Source organism: Nyctibius grandis, chromosome Z, assembly GCF_013368605.1.
Source record: "Nyctibius grandis isolate bNycGra1 chromosome Z, bNycGra1.pri, whole genome shotgun sequence".
Taxonomy (NCBI): domain Eukaryota; kingdom Metazoa; phylum Chordata; class Aves; order Nyctibiiformes; family Nyctibiidae; genus Nyctibius; species Nyctibius grandis.
In genome coordinates, this window is record NC_090695.1 from 33,957,939 (window position 1) to 33,981,440 (window position 23,502).

At 37.4% G+C, this 23,502-nt stretch overlaps 1 protein-coding gene across 1 annotated transcript in view; it reads right to left on the minus strand.

The window, feature by feature from the left end:
* The window catches only part of PTPRD (protein tyrosine phosphatase receptor type D), a 438,191-nt gene that overhangs the window by 65,723 nt on the left and 348,966 nt on the right, over positions 1 to 23,502 (minus strand). The window contains exons 28-29 of the mRNA XM_068423460.1: positions 22,344 to 22,441; positions 7,450 to 7,573 (exon numbers count right to left, since the gene is read on the minus strand). Of these exons, the coding sequence (XP_068279561.1) occupies positions 7,450 to 7,573; positions 22,344 to 22,441 (222 nt within the window). The remainder of the gene's footprint in view (positions 1 to 7,449; positions 7,574 to 22,343; positions 22,442 to 23,502) is intronic.

Sequence of the window (23,502 nt, forward strand, 5' to 3'; positions counted from 1 at the left end):
GGGGTTTACTGCAGATTTAGGATGGCACACCTGAAGTGTAAATTTAGGGTAATCCATGCAGTATAACCTGATTTTAAAAGCTTCATGAAGGCAGAGACACAGTTTTTTGCACAAAAAGTCAGCTAAAGACTAAGCTTCCAGATCCTAATTCTACTATAACTATTTTCTAGTAGCCTTTTCAATTATGGTGATGAATGACCAGAGTCTGTAATCTCCTTATTCTGCCAGACAGGAATAGAGCACAATGGAGGAAGAATCAGATGAGTAGTTAAGCATAAAAGACATCCCATTTTCAAATATCTCAAGAGAACAAAGCAGTCCAGATATTACAGAGTAAGAGTGAATGAGCAATGAAACAAAATTAGCCAATGCCACAATTAAAGTGCAAAAGATTAAAAAAAAATTAACTCTATAGCTCCCGATTTATGCTGAGACTGTGCTCATTAATTGAGATGACAGTACAGCTTCCTGCAACATAGACTCAGATCCCCAAGGCTAATAACATAGACCTCAGAATTACTCACTTGATTTCCTGAAGACAGCTATAATCTTAAATAGCTTTAATTAGACTTCACGTTTTACTCATAAACTGAAATCAAATAATGCAATTATTTCAAGCCTTTACAAAGGCTAAGTACTGAACAGCCTTTCTATTTAAAACAAATAAAACCATAAACCTTTGTTTCTGTGCTACTTCCCTAAGAGATGTGCTGTTAGTCATAAAAAGAGTGTGAAGTAATAGGATTAAATTCTGTCATGCTTGTAAGAAAGTTGGAAAAATGCAACAATGAACTCAAATGCTGATGAAGTTGTGCTATTAGTTTAAATCAATGACTGATGTTTTGAACTATGTCAGAGTAAAAATGAACTAAGGCACTTACTATCTGCCAGTAACAATTGTTTATGTGCAAGCTTTTGTAACATAAATTATATAGTTAAGGAGATTATCAAATTCCAATGGTCTAAGCACAAATCTGTAGTGTAAGAACTCGCTGAAAAATGAAGCAGCACAAGACCAATGAAGATGCTGTAGTAATGAACATTGGTAAAATGAAAGCTTCTTACAAAGACTGAGGAAAATTCACTGCATATCATCCTAACAATGTAAGATAAGAAGCAAAAAGAAATGACAGAAAAAGAAAATCTATAGTGTGCTGGATTGTGGATGGACTATTAGGACTAAGTCTGGTGAAGAGGGAAAGGATGAAAGATATGGAGTCTCAAAGTGAAATGCTGAACTATAGAGAATTATGGAAAAAAAGAAATGTCAAAAAGGGGTGGGTAGAAGATGCAGAATTAGGCAGAATAAAGAAAGGGATTGTGCAGAGAACAGAAGACAAATATTTGAAAGAGGAAAAAAAGGCAAGAATAATCTGAAAAAGGTGAAATATAGGGATGGAAGCTAAGAACTAGGAGCTGTAGAAGATCTGAAGGCAAGATGAGAAACTTGGAAGGTGAGTAGCAGAAAAACAAGCTGGGAAACAGGAGGAGTTCTGTTAAGAAAGAGAAAGGAAGCTTGTATCTGTTTTGTTTTGTTTTGTTTTGTTTTGTTTTGTTTTGTTTTAAAAGTTGGCTAGTATTAAGAAAGGGTACAGAATGAAAGTAAACAGATTGTTCAGTGAAATTCCCCAAAGACACAGATAACAGCATTGTGCCAGCACACTGGCCACAATACACTGAGATAGCAGTATGTTGCATGATAGTGCAAAGCAGATATTGAAATCCAACATGTCATCATACTGTGATTACTTTACAGCTGTCTGAAACTTGATTTAGTGATTCTCTAACTCTTTAGGACTGAGTTACACCAAAGTTATCTATCAAAGGAGTCTTTTTTTTTTAATAGAAATACTCATTTATACCTCTAAATGATGCAATGATTTCTGGTTTGGTAATTTCTGCAAAAAAGAGTTTCAATATGAGTGTGCACAGTAAATTGTGAAGTGCCAAATCTTTATTACTCATTCAAGCACAAAGCCACTGGACGTTTTGCCGAAGCTTTCCCCAACGGACAGTGTGGGTATGTACATAGAAAAAAGAATTGTTCCGAGTTGATTTCAAAGGTATCAAGAATGACATCATTTTTGTTGTTAAGTTACAGCTATAACAGAATAAGTAGATCTATAGGCCAAAATTATTATACCCCTACAGCTTGTCTTGGCATTGTTATTGAGACAGCCACCATGAACTCTACTCTATGAAGTCTACTTCGTAGATACTTCTACACTATGAAGTTTGCTTCACTGATCTTTCTGTACCGTTACCTCATCACTGAAATACTTTTGTTGTTTTTAAGGCACTCCAGGCTTGCAGGGGGAAGGGGCATACAATCACCTAAGTGTGTAATTATATACTGTTAGCAGAATGAAACAGAAATGCAATGTGAGAAAGCGCAAATAATTTGTATAGTCCATGATGGTTCAGTAGATGTTCCAAGAATTTATATTGACCAGAATACTTTCTAAATCTAAAGATGATAGCCTACATACTCGATAATAATTTACCGATAACTGGCAATCAGACAAATAAGAATATTAACATTTTCTTGCCTTTTGCTTTCTTGACCACTTATATTATAGTCATGAGACTTCTAGCTTCAGCAGCATTTTAAAGCCACTAAATTTCCCACCAAACAAAAATTACACTGCTGAAATATGATAGATATTTTTAATCTTTTTTTAATCACTAGCATTATGCAAATCCATGCCACATATGGCAGACTTTTAGTCTTGGGTGTCCCCTAAAAGAACTGGCAGGACTTTTTAAAATGCAGAATGTTTAATCATTTTTTTTCCCAGTATTTTATTTACTCCTTAGAGGTTTAAGATCACAGACCCAGCTGTTTTAACTCGATCTATTTATCTTTTAATTGGTAAATTCTGCCCTCATATCCATTTAGATGCATACAATAAACTTCAATATGTTATAACATTCTTTCATTATACTGTAAAATTCCAAGTGTTCCTCTCAGACACATCCAAAGACAGCACAACAGGAGCAATGAGATTTCAAGAACATGGGAACAAAATTTTGCAATGTAATATTTTCTTTCAGGTGGAAATTCAAATTACCACAGCTAATCTGAGTTGTCCTTCCAAAGGGACATCTAATGTAATAAAATTTAAATAGTGGTGAGTATAATAATAAAAAAAATATTCCTTGCAAAGTGAGCATTTATGTTGTGGAACTGCATGCTGTATGCAATTACAGAGGTCAAGAAAGTAGCAGAGATTCAAAGCCAGGTTTGAACATTTGTAACAAGAATTATAAAAGGTACCACAATAAACACTTTGAAAGCGTTACTAAGCCTGGTGTTCAGGGCTAATGCAATTTGTAACAACTGTTTCAAATCTCTACCACATGCTTCTTCAGACTTAAGGCTACAGTCAGAGAAGCAACTGAACAAAATCAGCCTTGTGCCCCATTCTAGAATAGCAATTACAGCATTCCATGTTTGTGCACCACCATCAAGAGGCAAAGTGACCATCAGTGTAGGATTACAGTTTGGCAGATGCTTAGTTTCTTGTTCATATGTATTTCCTCTTAAACAGAGACCAAGTGTCTAGGTGTAGAATGGAGCTCTTCATCTTAGAAAGAGCACAGTTATTATTCAAACGTCACTGATAATATTGGTCTTCTTATGGCTGCCAAAGAATTGCATATAAGGCCTATATGTAAAATTCAACCAAATATTCTCCATATAGTTGTAAAAAACTGTAATGTAGTCCAAATTTAGGTCCTGATCAACTTGTATAGTAACATAGGTAAAGAAGAAATTTTTTTTAAACAATATTCTAAGTATTGATTTCCCTGATAGCATGAAAATAAATGCAGCTGTCAACTAATTAAAATGCTAGGCAGACTGAATATTTTCATTGTAGGAATATTGACTTAAAACTTGAAAGAGAAGCACTAAGACCAATGTATTAAACTTATGAAGACATAGACACAAATTTTCAGAAATACAATCATGTAAAATCCCACAGGGAAAAAATTTAAAAGGATAATTAAATACTAATTCATTACTATTTTCAAGATAAATTATCAGAGCATAAAAAGGCATTTAATGTTTCATTTATGTTGCTTTTTTCACCATAAACTGAAGACTGAGAAAATACTTAAAATTTTGCAAATCATCAAATGGGTCAAAATCCCGTTTGTGGTTTTACATCTAACACTGATAGTTCAAAGGGCTATAATATTTTTCATTGTTTAAGGTCACTGACTATTACAGGGTTAGAAATTTTAACCTCATCATGATATTATTTGAAAATAGAAATCAAAGATTACAGTTTAACTGCATGTTGTCCCTGCTCCTTAAAATACTCATTCATTTCCTACAGCTACAATGTAGATTTTATTTTCATATTTTTACTATCTATTATTTAAAATAGCAGTCTAATATACAGTGTAATTTTGTACCTTTAATTACTTTGACTAATGTTTTCTGTTTTGCCTCTTAAATTCTCTTCCCATTCTCTGAATATGTTATTTTTCTTTAAGGGAACCAAATTTCATAGGTCATTTACATGAAGGGAAACCTGGCAAAACTTTTTAAGCCCAGATGTTGGACTTATAAGTTAACAAATAAATTTATTTGCAATTAGATTTTTTCCTTTCCTGTTTGCCCCATTACACAACTCTTTTTCCAAACAAAATCCTGTGAAAATCTTGAGTTTTCTGTCAAATAGACTTATTTCTGAGTTCAACATTTTGTTCCAAAGAACTTCACAGAACAATTTAGAACTGCTGCCCAGTTGCTGTTTCTGGCCTTTTCTGACCATGTACTTAGTTCTCTTGTCTGGACCAGTGACACAGAAGGGGATGTTTTTCTTAAATTACATCACACATAATGCTAATTAAAATACCCTCTCTTCAGTGTTGAGACAGGCAGTTCTACCACATAGCAGCAGGTTTCTACACAGCTATATTCTTCTGCAAGGCAATGTGAAAAATTGCAACTGACATTACAAAAAATCTTGTCAGAACTGCTACATGATCCTCAGAGGTGGAACAAACATAAGCAGATTATCATATGCAAATTCTTCAAGGCAATCATTTAAATTTTCTAATCCATTTGAGAAGCTCTTATCTGTGTTATCAAAGCCCATGGTATGCAGCTGCAATAAATAAGGGAAGATCTAAACTTCAATCAGTGGGATTGCCTTTTTCTTCACCAAGCAGCTAATATTAAAATGGATTACACCTATAAATATTGTCCCTCCTGTATCCAGTGTCTTCAGGTCTGGAGTAGCCAAATATAAGAAGATGCTTATAATTGTAAATTAAAACACTTTGAAGTTTACCTTGTAGCATAATAGGACTCAAATAGTTATGACCTTGAGTACAGTCCCCTACATCTTATGTACCATATGCAAGCCCTGTAAGAGTTACTAAGGGCAAATTTTATTTTCATTTACATTGTTTCATTTATATATATAATCAATTATATTCTGGCTATCATTAATACCTGACTGTCCACAATACAGAATAAACTGAAAATCTGTCTTCATCCTGGGAAGCAGGTTAATGGTAAGGCAGAACTGGTAAGAAAAGAAATCCTCTGAGTGAAAACCAGTGCTTCCTGTTGCTTTAGCACTTGGTAAAAGAGACAAAATATGCAGGGCTAATCACCTTGGACAGTATGCTTAAGTTAAAACTCTAAAATGTTCAAGTTTTTAGAAAGCTTTTTGACAAAGATTGATTTCAGTAAAGCGTTTGACACAGTCTCCCACAGCATCCTCGCAGATAAACTGAGGAAGTCTGGTCTGGATGATCGGGTAGTGAGGTGGATTGTGAACTGGCTGAAGGAAAGAAGCCAGAGAGTGGTGGTCAATGGGACAGAGTCCAGTTGGAGGCCTGTGTCTAGCAGAGTCCCTCAAGGGTCGGTACTGGGACCAGTTCTATTCAATATATTCCTTAATGACTTGGATGAGGGAATAGAGTGCACTGTCAGCAAGTTCGCTGATGACACCAAACTGGGAGGAGTGGCTGACGCACCGGAAGGCTGCGCAGCCATTCAGAGAGACCTAGACAGGCTGGAGAGTTGTGCGGGGAGAAATTTAATGAAATATAACAAGGGCAAGTGTAGAGTCCTGCATCTGGGCAAGAACAACCCCATGTACCAGTACAAGTTGGGGGCAGACCTGTTGGAGACCAGCGTAGGGGAAAGGGACCTGGGGGTCCTAGTGGACAGCAGGATGACCATGAGCCAGCAGTGTGCCCTTGTGGCCAAGAAGGCCAATGGCATCCTGGGGTCTATTAGAAGGGGTGTGGTTAGCAGGTCGAGAGAGGTTCTCCTCCCCCTCTACTCTGCCCTGGTGAGGCCGCATCTGGAATATTGTGTCCAGTTCTGAGCCCCTCAGTTCAAGAAGGACAGGGAACTGCTAGAGAGAGTCCAGCGCAGAGCCACGAAGATGATTAAGGGAGTGGAACATCTCCCTTCTGAGGAGAGGCTGAGGGAGCTGGGTCTCTTTAGCTTAGAGAAGAGGAGACTGAGGGGGGACCTCATTAATGTTTATAAATATGGAAAGGGCAAGTGTCATGAGGATGGAGCCAGGCTCTTCTCAGTGACATCCCTTGACAGGACAAGGGGCAATGGGTGCAAGCTGGAACACAGGAGGTTCCACATAAATTTGAGGAAAAACTTCTTTACGGTGAGGGTGACTGAACACTGGAACAGGCTGCCCAGAGAGGTTGTGGAGTCTCCTTCTCTGGAGACATTCAAAACCCGCCTGGATGCGTTCCTGTGTGATATGATCTAGGTAATCCTGCTCCGGCAGGGGGATTGGACTAGATGATCTTTCGAGGTCCCTTCCAATCCCTAACATTCTGTGATTCTGTGATTCTGTTAAAGATAGATATAATTAAGAGCTCTCATTATACCCCTCTGCCACTCTTGGCAGTGAAATACTGAGGTTCCAACAATGTCTGCATGTAGGCATTTGTTTAAACATTCTTGTTTAACATTCAGATTGTAAATGGAAAAGAAAAAAAGGGAAATTTAAAAAAAGTTCTCAAAATTCTCCCTGAGAACATAAAGTTGAACTGATTTTTTTTCCCACATTAAGGATTTGGCAACTGAAACTCAGTAATCAAATATTTTCATAATGTCATTGATCAACAAAAACCTCAATTCATACATGGTTACTGCTGCATTTGCTTTGTAGAATTAGTATAAGTAAATAGCAATGATAATTTACTTCAGACAACATGTTGGCATACACACAGGGACCTGATGCATTCAGTGCTATATGTGACCCTGTGTCAATTTTAGTGCGTTTTCATAATGAATTACTGAGAAAGAACATCAGAAAAGGATCGACATTATAGGAATTTACTGGAAGTACTTTAATTAACACTTCTTTCTATTACTATGCAAAGATATCAGGAGGTAAAATTATACTGGATTTTAGGATTTAATTAGTTTTAGTTTAAAGGTTCGCTTACCTTCTATTGCTGAGAGTAGAACACGAGAATGGTCATATGCAATTACATTTGCATATCTATTCTTTGGTTTGTTTACTTCTAGGTTAGAGTGTTCCCATGTGAACTGCTGACCAGGATCAATGGACTTCAAAAGAGAAAGAGAAGAAAAGAAAAGGAAATTCTTAGCTAAGGACTATGCACTTCTTGTATAGATAATGATTACAAACCATATGCTCCCATAGTTTACTCTGGAAATATTTTGCTCTTGAAAGAAAATTATGACTTCAGGACACATTGTAACATATTGTATCATATTATGTAAAAACATTTGTGTTTATGGATCAGAAATTTCCATCAGGGATTTAAACTATAAGCTTTTCAAATCCAAGGCTTTCTCTTCAAAAAGGAAAGGGTATGCTATCAATCTTTTTATCTTTTCACTCAGTTTGGCAAGTGAGGGTTTCTAGCATAATAGAGAATGAAAAAAGTGTCAGAAATCTCAAAAACACTGGGATAAAAGGGAATAAATATTTCTCTCTTTATATATTACTAAGTGCACATGTTCAAACAATTCAGTGCCCTGTTTACGAAATAAACTCCAAATGTTCCTGAAGAAGTTTTCCAGAAGAAAAATAATGTTGTTTCTGTTCTTTCATTTTGATGCCAGGCCAACACATGATACTGGTGTTGCTCAGGGAACCAACTGCATATCATCCAGGGACAACATAAAGCGACTTCATTTTGGTTTCCTTGAGTCATAAATAAGAGAGCAATTCAGGCATATTTGAAATTTTAAAGATCTCTTATTTATACACATAACTGTATGGTCCTAGAATCACTGTTTATATCCTGCTTTCTTCATGTTCCAGAATGGAGTTAATGAAGCTTGTCCCGCACTCCTTCATCCTTCACCAGTAGGAAGACTCCAGGCTCTACTACTTACTTTTACCTCTATGGCTGTGGTATCTAAACAACTGGGTAAATAAATACAAAATACGTAACAGATGGTACCTGCTTACACCTGCTACGGTAGTGGCTGTATGAAAGGTCATCTCTTACTGAGAAGTCACAGTTAATCATGTATTGTTTTTCTTTCCCTTTCTGTAACATGAGAGACCTTAAAACTGTTTCATCAACACATATATGCAACTATGGTTTGTGGCTCATGCCCTTTGCTTAATCCTGGTAACAATCAGCAGCTCCCTATGCCAGGTTGCTGTAAATTATAAAAAACTAATGAAACAGATAAGTCTAGGTGGGGCAGTTCACCAACACTATGTTCACTTTCCATGAGTAGACCAGCAACAAAGCACAAGTCGGAAGTTCCACCACAGCATCAAGCCTTCACTTTTACATCACTTATACTTACTCCTCCCAGGGTTACAACAGCTGTGAGTCCATTTTGTGTTAATGGAATTGAAATATGACCTGTAATCTATTAGAGTAGGTATTATCAGACAATGAACATGTGCAAAATTAATTAGTGTGATCTATTAGGATTTATCCCTTAGATTAATAATTACTATTTGTCCAGTCAGAAAACTGGTTGATTCTTAAGCATCTTTACATATCTTATACAATTTATTTATGTAACATTCAGAGGATGGCTTTGCTTCTTTCTTGAGATGATTCTAAAAAAATTCATTTTGCCTGGCTGGCTGATAGAGAGTTCTCAGAATACCCCAGCATTTCTGTTTAGGAAACCAAGTCCCAGCACCTTATCCTATCTACTAATACTCTAGACTCAATTAACTTTCATAACAGCTACCAGCTAATTTTCCTGAATTTTGCTAACTTTCATTACAGTCTTCTGGAGCTGGGCCTGGCTGAGCTCCCCTGCATAACCTAGCTAAGATCTGCTGAGCAGAGGAGTGTGGTGGTTCAGGTGCTGGCTCATCCTTTGCATATTGCTTTACCTGCAGTAGCTGAGGCAGAGTGTGTGGCAGCTCCTCTCTCAAGAGGAAATAAAATGGGACTTTTTAGAGGAATGAGGAAGAAATAAACTGGTTGGGACCATGATGAAGGCCATGAAAATGTTACTTGTGGTTTGGATATGATTCACTTGAGTTGTATTGCTGTGTGTGTTACTAATAGTTCAGAAGGTGTTCTTAAATGGTTTGCAGCTCTGAATGAATCTGATTTCTTTTAATTTCCACACAAATCGTATCCCCCCAAAAAGATTTTTTTTTTTATGAAAGCAATATTTGCATTCACAATCTTAGCAATTTGTGGGACTATGTTGTACATATCTTAATATGTTAATAGTATTAATATAGTACTATTATTAAGCTAGTATCTTAATAGACTAGTTATTAAGAGTTTTACAAAAACATTGATGGCTTTTTTTTTCAGCCTTATTGTATTTTGTTTTCATAATCAGGAACAACAAACTATCACCCAATTGGTATTCTGCCACTTGCAAAAGTACACATCACTTCTGTGCTGTACTTAAGTATAAACATAGCAACCTGATCCTTCCAATATTAGGGCTTGGTCTTTCTCCAACCAAAACATTACTTTTTCTGACTACACAGTGAAATTCCTGCTTCATTTAAAAACACAAATATTTTTATCGTCACTGCTAAGGGCTATTTATTTCATTTAAGGTGAAGAGAAAGAATTTGGACCACATTTCCATCGGCACTGGGAAGAGGAGGGTCGTATACATATAAAGTATATTTAAGACATGTAATCTTTATCAGCTGACCAGCAATTCATCTATATCATATGACTTGAAAAGCAATCAAATTTACATTATGACTTCTCTCAGAAAGAATCTCCTCTCTTTTCCTTTTTGAGTAAATGTGAGTAAGATAACTTGTGCAGGATATTTGCAGGTCAAGTTTTCAGTATTTTAGAAAGTAATTAGTATGGGTTTAGCTCAGAATTGTAGTAATAATTTAGAACATAAACATAATAATTTCAAAATAAACAGAAGATGCTTTCAATATACTAGTGCATTATACTCTAAATAAATTTTTAAATAAAATCAATTATTTGACCAGGAATAAAGTGCTTCTACACTATCTGTGACTACTTGGTCACAATTTTTTGAGAGGCATCTATGCAAACATGCTAGCTAAAGAGTTGCCCACTATCTCAGAATGAGACAACACTGCTCTGCATTGTTCTAGATGTTCTACCTGATCTTTTAGGTTTTTACCTAGCGTGCCCAAATATTCTGGAAATTACTTCACAATATAAGACGTCACACACACTTTCTCTTCACACTTGACAAGAAAACTAGAAAATAACAGAATGAACTGGCTGACTAACAGGCTGCTACTTTTGAATCTGGACTGCAGGACTCGGGCTTTACCCTATCAAAAGTAAAAAAGATGTACACAAATTTAAAAACCTGTAAATCATCTATACATAATTACAACTACTCGCAAACATAAAGTTTAAGGTGCACTTTTGCATATACAGTTGCACTTAAAAAATTATGATCTAAGTAGATTCTTACCCATTATGAGAAAGAGCTTCAGCACCATATTATACCCACTGTTAATGTGATTTTATAGATCATTAAGAATACTTCACATTTAAAGCTTAGCTTCAACTCTTCAGTATTCTTCTCCTTTTTACTCCTTACTGTTCAAGTGATCTAAAGCTGCTTTTCGATACCAAGAAAAAAATCAAATAGCAGATTTCCCTGCCAGCTATTTGTAGAAATAGATGAGGATATGTTAATCACAGCAGCATACTATATTCCCCATTCACTTCTTTGTATGATGTATGGCCAGATGGTGTAATTCAGTGATTAATATTTAGGCCAGCATGCAGATATAGTTAACATAAATTATGTCAAAACTAAGCAAATGGACTGAACTTTAATCTTTCCTGTTTTTCTCACCAATTTGAACCACTTGTGGCCTTACTATCCTTCCACAAAGCACTGTTTTGGCAAGAGAAAGTTAATCTATATTTCCTCAGACTTAATAACCACTCTGGAACAAAGAGTAGCATGGTATTGGCAGATACATTTCAGAAGTGTGAAAGACCAATAACTCATGAATAACAAGTCTGTACTAACAGTTTTAATGAGTACTTTAATGGTTTAATGGATGGCACTTTAATAGGTTTTCTAGTATATTCATACTGAAAGCTTGCCTTCAATAAAGCTGTCATTAACAAAGAACTGATTTCTTCATAGCATAACTGTGTAGTATGGGCGCTTTGTGCAAAAGAAATAAAGGTATCTGTAATACTGTTATTACACTCCCATGCTTTGACTAACCTTTCAGCTATTGTGTTCTAAACGGTTGGCTGCTGAAAAAAAAGTCTGATCTGTTACTGGGAAAACACTTGAGCAATATTTACTAGTACAATGCACCATCTATAAAATAGTTCCTTGACTATTAATCATGGTAACCAAAACATGTTTCCAGGAGGATTTCAAACAACCCCCCTTCAGTAAACTCAGTACCTGCTTATTGTGAATTTTTCCTTTACAGTACTTAAACAAGAGGCAAATGTTCCCTGCTGTGATCATGACTCTTCCTGGAGTATTGGAGAAAGAATGAGCATGACAAAATGCAACCCTTCCTGGTGTATGCTGACATATGCCTGCCTGCCCTGGAACAGTGCTCTACTAAGGGTCACTATGCCAGCAAATTAAGAGCAAGCAGGTTTGAGTCTTTGTGTGTCATGGGGATTGTGAGTCACTGTGTAGGTTTCATAAGGCTAGAAGGGGAAGCAAGCATGTCCTGTAAAGAATTTCCCAGCACTGTAGGTCCTAATCTTGAGGCTCAAATTAAATCACCAAAAAGTGCTGTGTATCTGAGAAACCTAAGACCAGGTAGAGACAGAAGAATGAAAGAGACAAATTTGAGAGGATGTCAATGCAAATAGGCTCTGCACCACTGGAGAAAGTAGTCAGCTACCCATAAAAATGAACAGTTTGATCCTCTTTTACCAATGTTAGTGATTGTGATGAGAATTTCATATCATATCTGATGAATCTATAATAGGATGCTATTGTATTATGCACGAAACTTGCCAATAGAATGAGATTTACATACTGCATTACCAAAACATGAATGCTAGATGCACGAACATTATTAAACGATCATGACAACTTGATAACTGGAATTATGTTTTCTTATTAAGGCAGAGTTTTTCACATCACACTGTAAAGGCTGTAATTTTCAAGAGATATGGTGGGACAACCCCACATTTTTTGCATGATTATATCTTATTTACATTTGTATCCTAGTCCTAAACAGTTAAAAATGCACAGATGAGACATTTCCTGTTGACTCTCGAAAGAAAGTGATCCAATTGTTCAAGAGCAGCTAGAAATACAACTAAGGCTTTTGTCAAACTCCTCTCAAGAACAAAGACACTTCCTCTACAATATCAAGCTAATACTACTATGACCTAATGAGATCACGTAAAGCCTGATTCCAGTAGAATCAAACAAGCTATATATGCATATGACTAAAGTATACATAAGGAGGAAAATAACCGTTATTTGAAAACCTGTTTGAAGGAGAGTCTCTATTACATAAAAAGCTTTAGAAAATCTTACTTTTTAAGAACCAATCATACTGTTTTGTATTTCTTTGCCTCCAGTCTTAAGCATAATCTTTTTATTCCCCATCTGCAATTAAAATCCTTTGTCTGTGATATCATAACCAGTTGTGGTGGAAATAATTTTGTGTTGAAAACAGAGGATTGCACTCAACTTCAGGTAGGAAATAAATATCAGGAGCAGAAGAATACTTGAATAATGAAAAACCTTGCTTAGTTTAAATATTTTTGTGATTCAAGCATCCTCGTTTTGTTTTATATAGTACATGAAATACAGCAGCTCTTAAAAACTAAACTGTTTAATTGTCTCATGTGAGACACTGGTGCTGCTTTACATTTTCAACATATTTTTAAAGAACTGTCAACATTTAATTTTTTAAGAAAGGAGTAAAGGAGTGAAATTTTTCACTGTTTCCTCCATTTCCCTCCATAAAGACCCTAAAAATATTGCAAATGAATCTTTCTAAGAAGTGCCCACAAAACTCAGTTTTACATATAATGACCTACATAGTCTGTTCTTGAATATTTTTTCTTGCTATAAGAAGTGGACTACTTTTCTCTTACTACACATATCACTACTTTCAGTTGGGCAAAATAAAACTGACATTTATTACAGTATTTGACTATTTAAACGATTTCTGTGAAATTCCTTGGCAAAATAGCATTAGCTATCAGACCAAAACCTAGCATCCTAATATGATAACACCCGTTTTCTTTTATCTGAATATTCTTTTAATTACCTAAGCATAAACAAATGCTGTTATCCCAAGGACGCATTCACAGCACAAAGGAATGAGATAATACGCTACTATAAATCTTGACTAGTGACACTTCAGATTCCTGCATTATGTCTTTAAAATTCTCTATCATAACTATCCTGCTGGCTTGGATACTACCCTAGGTGGAACTAAGCACCGAACAACCTGGATGAATGCAACAGCATATGTGCTATTAATAAGACTAATAACTTTTCATCGTTCACTGACTACACTAATTGTTTCTCAACAAATGGAGCACATCCTACGAAAGTAAAGTTACAGAATACCAATAAATGATGTTTGTAATATTAGAAAGAGGAAACTATTGTAAAGATAAACAATAGAAAACAAATTTTTGCTACGAAGAAATTGACTTTTGCAGATGAGTTACTATTATCTGTAATGATATGGGAGTTAAGTGCATCTGTTTCTTTGCTACAGATTCATTCAGTAGGTTATCTGTTCTTCATGGACTTTTGAAGTGTTTTATATCAATAATAAGTTTTATATGTGCTTCTAGTATACAATATTTATTGTTTTAGTGTCCAGTGTTTATCTTGTTGCAGCTTGAGATACAAAAAGATAAATGTACTATATTCAGCGCAGAGCCACGAAGATGATTAAGGGGGTGGAACATCTCCCTTCTGAGGAGAGGCTGAGGGAGCTGGGTCTCTTTAGCTTGGAGAAGAGGAGACTGAGGGGGGACCTCATTAATGTTTATAAATATGGAAAGGGCAAGTGTCATGAGGATGGAGCCAGGCTCTTCTCAGTGATATCCCTTGACAGGACAAGGGGCAATGGGTGCAAGCTGGAACACAGGAGGTTCCACATAAATATGAGGAAAAACTTCTTTACGGTAAGGGTGACCGAACACTGGAACAGGCTGCCCAGAGAGGTTGTGGAGTCTCCTTCTCTGGAGACATTCAAAACCCGCCTGGACGCGTTCCTGTGTGATATGGTCTAGGTAATCCTGCTCCGGCAGGGGGATTGGACTAGATGATCTTTCGAGGTCCCTTCCAATCCCTAACATTCTGTGATTCTGTGATTCTGTGATATATTCAGTAAATTGTCTTCTCATCACAAATCCTACACACTGATAGTGAAAAGCTACAATAAAACTTGTAATAGTACAGCAGTGTGACACACAGTCAAGATGCATCTTCATCTTTTCCAATACCCAGTGTCAAAGCAAAAGACCAGCTGTAATTTACAGAAAGAAGCCTGATGAAGAAAAACATTAAAATTGTATACAACTTCTCGTAATATTAGTTAACCAGTGCACACACACACACACACACACGCAGTAAATCATACAATAACACATAGAGGCCGATACTGTAATTTTTGTGTTGCACTGACAGATTCTTGCACAAAAATGGTATGAATCTGAATCTACTTCCTTAAGGGTGTAAAGCTATGACTACAGATCTCAGATAATAAAAGTGAAACTATTTTACACAAGACCCAGGAATCTGCTTTAGAGGAATAGATTTTGTGTTCTATGTTATAGGAGGAAATGACTTTACAAATACATCTACTATATTGCATAAAGTAGGCAGAACATTACTGTTCTGATTCAGTTTATCTCCATGACCACTTTTTATTGTTAAATTCTGAAGCTTGAGTTAAGAAGGAGATACAATATAAAGGTCAGTTTCTTATAAATATGGCTTTCTGCTTAGCAGCTGTCAAGTCCATATGGAGCCTTGTATTACATAAAAATCCCACTGAAACTGTCAAAGTCAGCAAAAGCTGCATAATAATCAGTTGGGGCCAAGAACCTTGTTTTTAGATTAGGGAATACAAAAGATCTATGTGACATAAAGAATATGTCATGTTAACAAGGTAAACCAACATTTTGCTAAGGCTTGGGGATTGCAAGCTAATAATAATTTATGAAGGATTATGAAAAATTTATTTTGAAGTATAAATGAACCTTATTGGGAAGAGGACATAGCACTATCTATGCTAAACCTACAAAAACAGTTTATTCAACAGGTGACTTATAAGTTTATTTAAATCTTGCAATACTCATAATCTTTAAGGCTTGGCCCCTGTTCTCCCATGGAATCTGGTATTCAAGGTAAAGTTGTGAGAGAAGTATAACGATCGAAGTCTCCACTGTTCTCACGGTCATCCCCTGTAAGAGCTGGGATAGGAGAAGCCCTGAAGACACTATGAAATAGTTTCAGAAAATTTGTAGAAGTAGGAACTCCTCCAATTGATGACATTGAAGCTTAGAAAACATTACACAGCTGGAAGATGGTTTACACTGGAGAATACACTCCTTTTACCACATCGTAGCAGTGAAGGAGTTCTACTTTTTTTCTTTTCTTTTTTTTTTTTTTTTGAGAATATATAGTTTACACTATGCATATTGCTACTTACTTTTTTGCAGTACCTACTTTCCCAACTTGCCACATTACCCTGGGCATTCCTTTCAGAACCAGAGTGCAGAGGGATGCAGTTTGGACTTAACTATTTCTTTAATGATAATTTCAGATTCTTTCTCAACTAGATTTCACACAGCACAAAAAGGAACATATTCTCAGGAAAAAAAAAGAAAAAAGACCAAAAAAAACCTAGTTGGGAAGCTTTGTGCCAGATGAACGGAGAACTGTGGGTTCAGTTTGGGATTATTTGAAGAAAGCAACCTTGTCTTCTCTTCTGGTCCAGCTCTACAAAGAAGTTTTCCTTCACCTTCCCTAGGAGGGTGCAAGGAAGTTGAGGGGTTTCATTAGAAAATGATGCCAGAGGGTATAAATCAGCAGAGGAGAAAGCATGTAGATGTGTGCCTTCTGTGAGAGAATTTTTTCTCTCTTTTGGAAGTAGTAAAGAGCCCAAGAGGCTTCTCTCTGTCTGAAGAGAAAGTGGGAACAGGCAATGAAGTTATACTCTTCCAAAAGGAGAAAACCAAACTTGTATGCAATTTTGTTCAGAAATTCTGATCAAAAGGTAGTGGATGGAACAGGAGCAAGGATAGAACGGGAGCAAGTATTCAAACACTTCTGAAGAGCTGAAAAGGGTGCATATAATATGAAAGTACGTGTTTGAGTTGTGAAACAAGTAATTCTTTTGAAGTGGCAACTAAAGTAGGGTGTGCTAAAAAATAATTAAAACTTCCTTTTGAAATGGAGCTAACCTCCTGACAGAAACTCTACAAGCTGGATGAGAAGTCATTGTTCATCAGGAAACTGTATATATATATATTTTATTTTATGGTACCACAAAGTCGTCATAACAGTTGTTGTATACTACCAGTCTATTTTTGAAGAATTTCATCCATGCAATGTAAGAAATTCCATAAAAAATGAAATAAAATAATGGAATGCCAAGGAAGAAAGGGCATTATGAAAAAAAAATATCAGTCATAACTGATGAAAAATGTTTATTTCCCCAAATCGGAATTCACTGGAGGACTTAGAGTCACAAAATCATACAATCGTTTTGGTTGGAAAGGACTGTTAAGATCATCAAGTCCAACTGTTAACCTAGCCCTGCCAGGTCCACCACTAAACCAGATTCCTAAATGCTACATCTACACATCTTTTAAATACCTCCAGGGATGGTGACTCAACCATTTCTATGGGCAGCTTGTTCTAATGCTTGATAACCCTTTCGGTAAATAAATTTGTCCTGATATCCAATCTAAACCTCCCCTGGCAAAACTTGAGGACATTTCCTCTCAACCTATCATTTGTTACTTGGGAGAAGAGACTAACACCCGCCTCGCTACAACCTCCTTTCAGGTAGTTGTAGAGAGTGATAAGGTCTCCCCTCAGCCTCCTTTTCTCCACACTAAACAACCCCAGTTCCTTCAGCCGCTTCTCATAAGACTTGTGCTCTAGACCCTTCACCAGCTTCGTTTACCTTCTTTGAATTTGCTTTAGCACCTCAATGTCTTTCTTGTAGTAAGGGGCCCAAAACTGAACACAGTATTTGAGGTGCGGCCTCACCAGTGCTGAGTACAGGGTGCCAATCACTTTCCTAGTCCTGCTGGCCACACTATTTCTGATACTAGCCAGGATGCTGTTGGCCATCTTGGCCACCTGGGCATATTGCTGGCTCATATTCAGCTGGCTATCAATCCACACCCTCAGGTCTCTTTCCGCCAGGCAGCTTTCTAGCCACTCTTCCCCAAGCCTGTAGCAGTGCATGGGGTTGTTGTGCCTCAAGTGCAGGACCCGACACTTAGCCTTGTTGAATCTCATACACTTGGCCTCGGCCCATCAATTCAGCCTGTCCAGGTCCCTCTGCAGAGCCTTAGTACCCTTAAGCAGATCAACACTCCCGCTTAACTTGGTGTTGTCTGTGAACTTACTGAGTGTGCACTCGATCCCCTCATCCAGATCATTGGTAAAGATATTGAGCAGAACTGGCCTCAATATTGAGCCCTGGGGAACACCGCTTGTGACAGGCTGCCAACTAGATTTAACTCCATTCACGACAACTCTTTGGGCCCAGACATCCAACCAGTTTTTTACCCAGCAAAGCATACGCCCATCCAACCCATGACCAGTCAGTTTCTCCAGGAAAATGCTGTGGGATACAGTGTCAAAGGCTTTACTAAAGTCCAGGTAAACAACATCCACAGCCTTTCCCTCATCCAGTAAGCAGGTCACCTTGTCATAGGAGGAGATCAGGTTAGTCAAGCAGGACCTGTCTTTCATAAACCCATGCTGACTGGGCCTGATCACCTGGTTGTCCTGTACGTGCTATGTAATGGCACTCAAGATGATCTGCTCCATAACCTTCCCTGGCACTGAGGTCAGACTGACAGGCTTATAGTTCCTCTGATCCTCTTTCCAGCCCCTTTTGTAGATGGGCATCACATTTGCTAATTTCCAGTCAACTTGGACCTCCCCAGTTAGCCAGGACTGCTGAAAAATGATGGCAAGTGGTTTGGTGAGCACTTCCACCAGCTCCCTCAGTACCCTTGGGTGGATCCCATTCAGCCCCATAGACGTGTGTGTCTAAGTGGCGCAGCAGGTCGCTAACCATTTCCCCTTGGATTATGGGGGCTTCATTCTGCTCCCTGTCCCTGTCTTCCAGCTCAGCAGGCTGGGTACCCCAAGAACAACTGGTCTTACTACTAAAGACTAAGCCAAAGAAGGCATTAAGCACCTCACGCCTTTTACTCAGCCTTTGTCACTACGTTTCCCCCTTGTATCCAATAAAGGATGGTGATTCTCCTTAGCCCTCCTCTTGTTGCTAATGTATTTATAGAAACATTTTTTATTGCCTTTTACCGCAGTGGACAGATTAAGTTCTAGTTGGGCTTTGGCCCTTCCAATTTTTTGCCTGCGTAGCCTCACAACATCTTTGTAGTCCTCCTGAGTCACCTGCCCCTTCTTTCACAGGTCATAAACTCTCCTTTTTTTCCTGAGTTCCAGCCAAAGCTCACTGTTCAGCTAGGCCGGTCTTCTTCCCCACCAGCTCGTCTTTTGGCACACGGGTACGACCTGCTCCTGTGCCTTTAAGATTTCTTTCTTGAAAAGTGTCCATACTTCCTGGACTCCTTTGCCCTTCAGAACTGCCTCCCAAGGGTCTCGGTCAACCAGGCTGCTAAACAGGCCAAAGTCTGCCCTTTGGAAGTCCAAGGTAGCAGTTCTACTGACTCCCTTCCTTACTTTTCCAAGAATTGAAAATTCTATCATTTCATGATCGCTATGCCCAAGATGGCCTCCAACCACCACATCACTCACAAGTCCTTCTTTGTTCACAAACAAGAGGTCCAGTGGGGCACCTTCCCTAGTTGACTCATTCACCAGCTGTGTCAGGAAGTTATCTCCCACACACTCTAGGAACCTCCGAGACTGTTTCCTCTCTGCTGTATTGTATTTCCAGAAGACATCCAGTAAGTTGAAGTCCCGCACGAGAACAAGGGCTACTGATTGTGAGACTTCTTCCACCTGCTTATAGAATATTTCATCTGCTTCTTCATCCTGGTTGGGTTGTCTATAGCAGACTCTCACCTTGATATCTGTCTTGTTGGCCTTCCCCTTGATTCTCATGCATAAACACTCAACCCTGTTGTAGCCATCCTCAAACTGTAGACCGTCACTTTACTACTGTCAATAAAGGTCACTGTTTTCCTGCTGCGTGTTACACCTTTAACTCTTGAAGATGAAAAATATCTCTTTTTCCTTCTTTGTCACCAGTTTAAACATAATCTGAAGTGATAATAACTGAACTGTTACTATCTGTACCCATTACTGCCTCAGAATTGCTTTTAAGGGACATTAGTGAGGACTGCAGCTGGAAGAGAAGGTCCCAATCCCCAATCGCAAATATTTCCACCAGCTCCCTTGTGTTGGCACTAGAGCTCATGCAGCCATGTGGTGAGCTAGTTCAGGGAACTGATCCAACTGAAAACAGTGAAGAAAAATAAAACAATTAGTTTTTCAGCTGAATCTATTTCCTGAGATAATCCTTGAACAGCTGCACATGTGCTAGTGCCAGTATTGGCACGAGAGAGACAACAAGAATGCACAGCCAAGACAGGGAGATAACTTACAGTGATCATCAACCTGCAGCCTTAGTCCACTGTGTAGACTAGACCATGATATCAAATAGCAGTGCTTTTCACTAACTCTGTTTCAAAATGGATGAAACTCGGACTAGATGGAAATGAAGTGGTATCTCTAAAGCTGGGATTTCAAAGATAAATGTTGAACCCCCTTGGGCAAAGCAATGTGAATGAAGTTTGATGTTGACTTACAGTTGCCCACATTTTGATCTTGAATGTCTGATCACTCTGCCCCAGATGGTATGTTTTATAAAAAAAAAAAAGAAAAAAGAATGTGAAAGCTGGGCTGTTTACACAGACTCGTGAAAAGTTCTGGAGGGACAGATACTAAGAATTTAATGATTTAATGTATCTTCACAATGCTGGCTATAAATGGTTAAGATTACATTCTCAGGATGTTTTTAATGATTTAAATAATAAAGCAAATATAAAACATCAGAACTTTTAAGTTATAATACAGCATAAGAAGAACCATGTAATCACAACATGCTCAAGACATAGTAAAGGTATATTGTTTATTTTCATGGAAGTTATACTACATTATACGACTTGTAATTACATTTTGTATTTATTAAATGGAATTTCCTACACAGATATTCCAAGGAATTCACCATAGTACAATAGGAAATGATTGTCAAATTTGTACCAAATGTTATTTTTTTTTTATGGTGAACATTCTGTTACATAAATTTCCCTGTCTGATTCTTTATATGGTACAAACTTTATACTTAAGAACACAGGATTTACACACAGAAACGTGAGAAGATACTCCTACATTTTTTGTGATTACAACAGTAAAGAGCAATCCCAAGATGCTCTTCAAACAAATTTATTTCCATGAATTTTTGAGACTATATTTTCCTTTTGACATCTAATGAGATTATTTTTTAGAGCAGTCTTAAGGTCTTTCTGAACAGGGCGTTCAATTAAATAACAAGCAATTCTCATTCTCTGTCATAGTAGTTAGTATTAATTTTTAACATTTTCTGTCAAGACTTTTAAAATTCTTTGGGCATTTACAGGATCTCTGTACCATGCAGCCACATGTTACTATGGAACCAACATGTGAAAGTCATCTTCAGCGGTTTTTATTGCACTGTCAGTGTCATATGAACCTTCAAATGTAATGAATGTGCAATCCCTAAAAAAATTAGAGTAACATGGGTTTTTACTCCACCATGCTAACAAAGTCTTGGGGAGTTTTAAGCAAGGATTAGTAACACAATGGACTATAAAGAAAATACTGTGCCAGTGATCCCTCTGGGAGCTGTTAATCCTTGGATCACTGACACGACCACCCACAGCTGCTCTAAAGAAGCATTATTTTTCTGATGGTTCAGTGCATACTTCATCCACAGATTTTTGACATAGACTGTTTTGGCATTGAAGAAATAGCTATAATTTACTGTGTTTAATGGATGGCTATCTAAGTCCTTTTAGCCACAAACTACTGACATGAGAGGCTGTTACTCTTCACAGTACCAACGCCTGTCTGGGGAGGTATACTCCATGGATTACCGACAAGGTCGCTTGTAAATTATTACTCTCTTCCAGTTAAATTCTTTCATGCTCTTATAGATCATCATTCACAGATTATCAATGTGGTGTTATTGACAGGAAGAAAATACAATGTCTTGAAATTGTTATATTAGGAAAGACACCAGGCAAATGCAAATTCTTTTAAAACATGCAAAATTAACACAGTAGACTGTAACTTCTTTGGATCTTGTACTTTATGTGTCCTGTCAACATTACACAGGAGACTTTTAAAATAATCTAAGGATCTTTTAACTGCAGAGTAGATGGATGTTTGTGTATTTTAAAATGAGAAAGTGCTGTATCACTCACACACTACTGTATGAGCCCATGGAATCTGCTTGACATGTATCCTCATAAATAGGGAATAGATTGTTACAAGCAAAGAAGCCACATCACCAACGTAGCCATTTTACGCAGAGAACTATTTTTATCATGGTTTTAATATTATACAAAACTGGCACCATCATGGTGAGTACATACTAGAGAAAAGTCTCGGGAAACAGAAAGCATGACATTTTACACAATTTGAATAATGAGAAAGTGGGGAAAATTACCTCATACTCCTGTGAGAACTTCAAATTGTCATTTGCTTTCAATCTTTCAATGTGATCTGCAAGTTCCAAGATAGGTATTGGGGGATGACTGGCCATACCTGTTGAACAAGAAAGAACAGAATTTAAAGTAAACTACAGTAATGGCATTGCTCTAAAATTTAGAAAATGCAGTAGTATAGAATGGCTAGAAATGTGTTAAGTAGTAAAGATGTCGTATGTGAGAGAAGCAGGCAAATAGTTCGGTTACTCAAAGCAGGACATGCTCTGGATAGATGAGATCTGAAGCCAAATTAAAAGAAGTCACCAAGCATATTCCCAAAGCTAACATTCCTAGTGTAGAGGAAAGAGTTACTGTGATATGAGTCAATGAGGTTAGGTAGGCATGTGAGACAGTTAGACCTGATGTTGACTTCTGCTTTGAGTAATGACTCTGAATGTAATTTCAAACTCCTTCTCCTGCACTGCATGAAATGGAAACTCCATTGTATTAGATGAGGAAAGGTGAGCTGAGAAACAAGACACTGAAAGAGCCCTAAAGGGGAAAGAATAGTGTTTTGACAGAAAACAAAATGACTTATGCATAATCAAGAAAAACAAACTTGAAGAATGAAGGTTACTGAGGTAACCAGAGACACCTGAACCTGCAAAGTAAATGGTAAAAAACAAAGAAACCTCAAAGCAACATAAAACTAACTTATAAAGTAAATTATAAAAAATGAATTGGATAGCTTGAGGATTAATAATAATGCATCAAAGTCTAGAAGACTGACTACATATTCTGACTAAATTAGAAATACTTACATATTTTATGAAATTTTGAGGTGACTGACATTCACATGCAACTATGAATGACTGGGATAACATGCACCATTGCTTTTAGACAACAGTCACTGAAGACAACATTGGACAATACACAATTAGAACTTCAAAAATGTTTTCACTAGTAGCAGATTGTAGAGGCAGGGGTTGTACAGTTTGGCTGGACACACATACTGACTGCACTAGTACCTTAAAATATGCTTAATCTGAAACCCCATTTATCAACCCCCAAAAGTACCTACAATCTACTTCAGGTGTAAACATCTTTGTCCGCTGATGAGAATACTGAGTGAAAAAGAAGAAGAGCTGGGAATCAGAGATACAGATGGGTGTGGAAGGG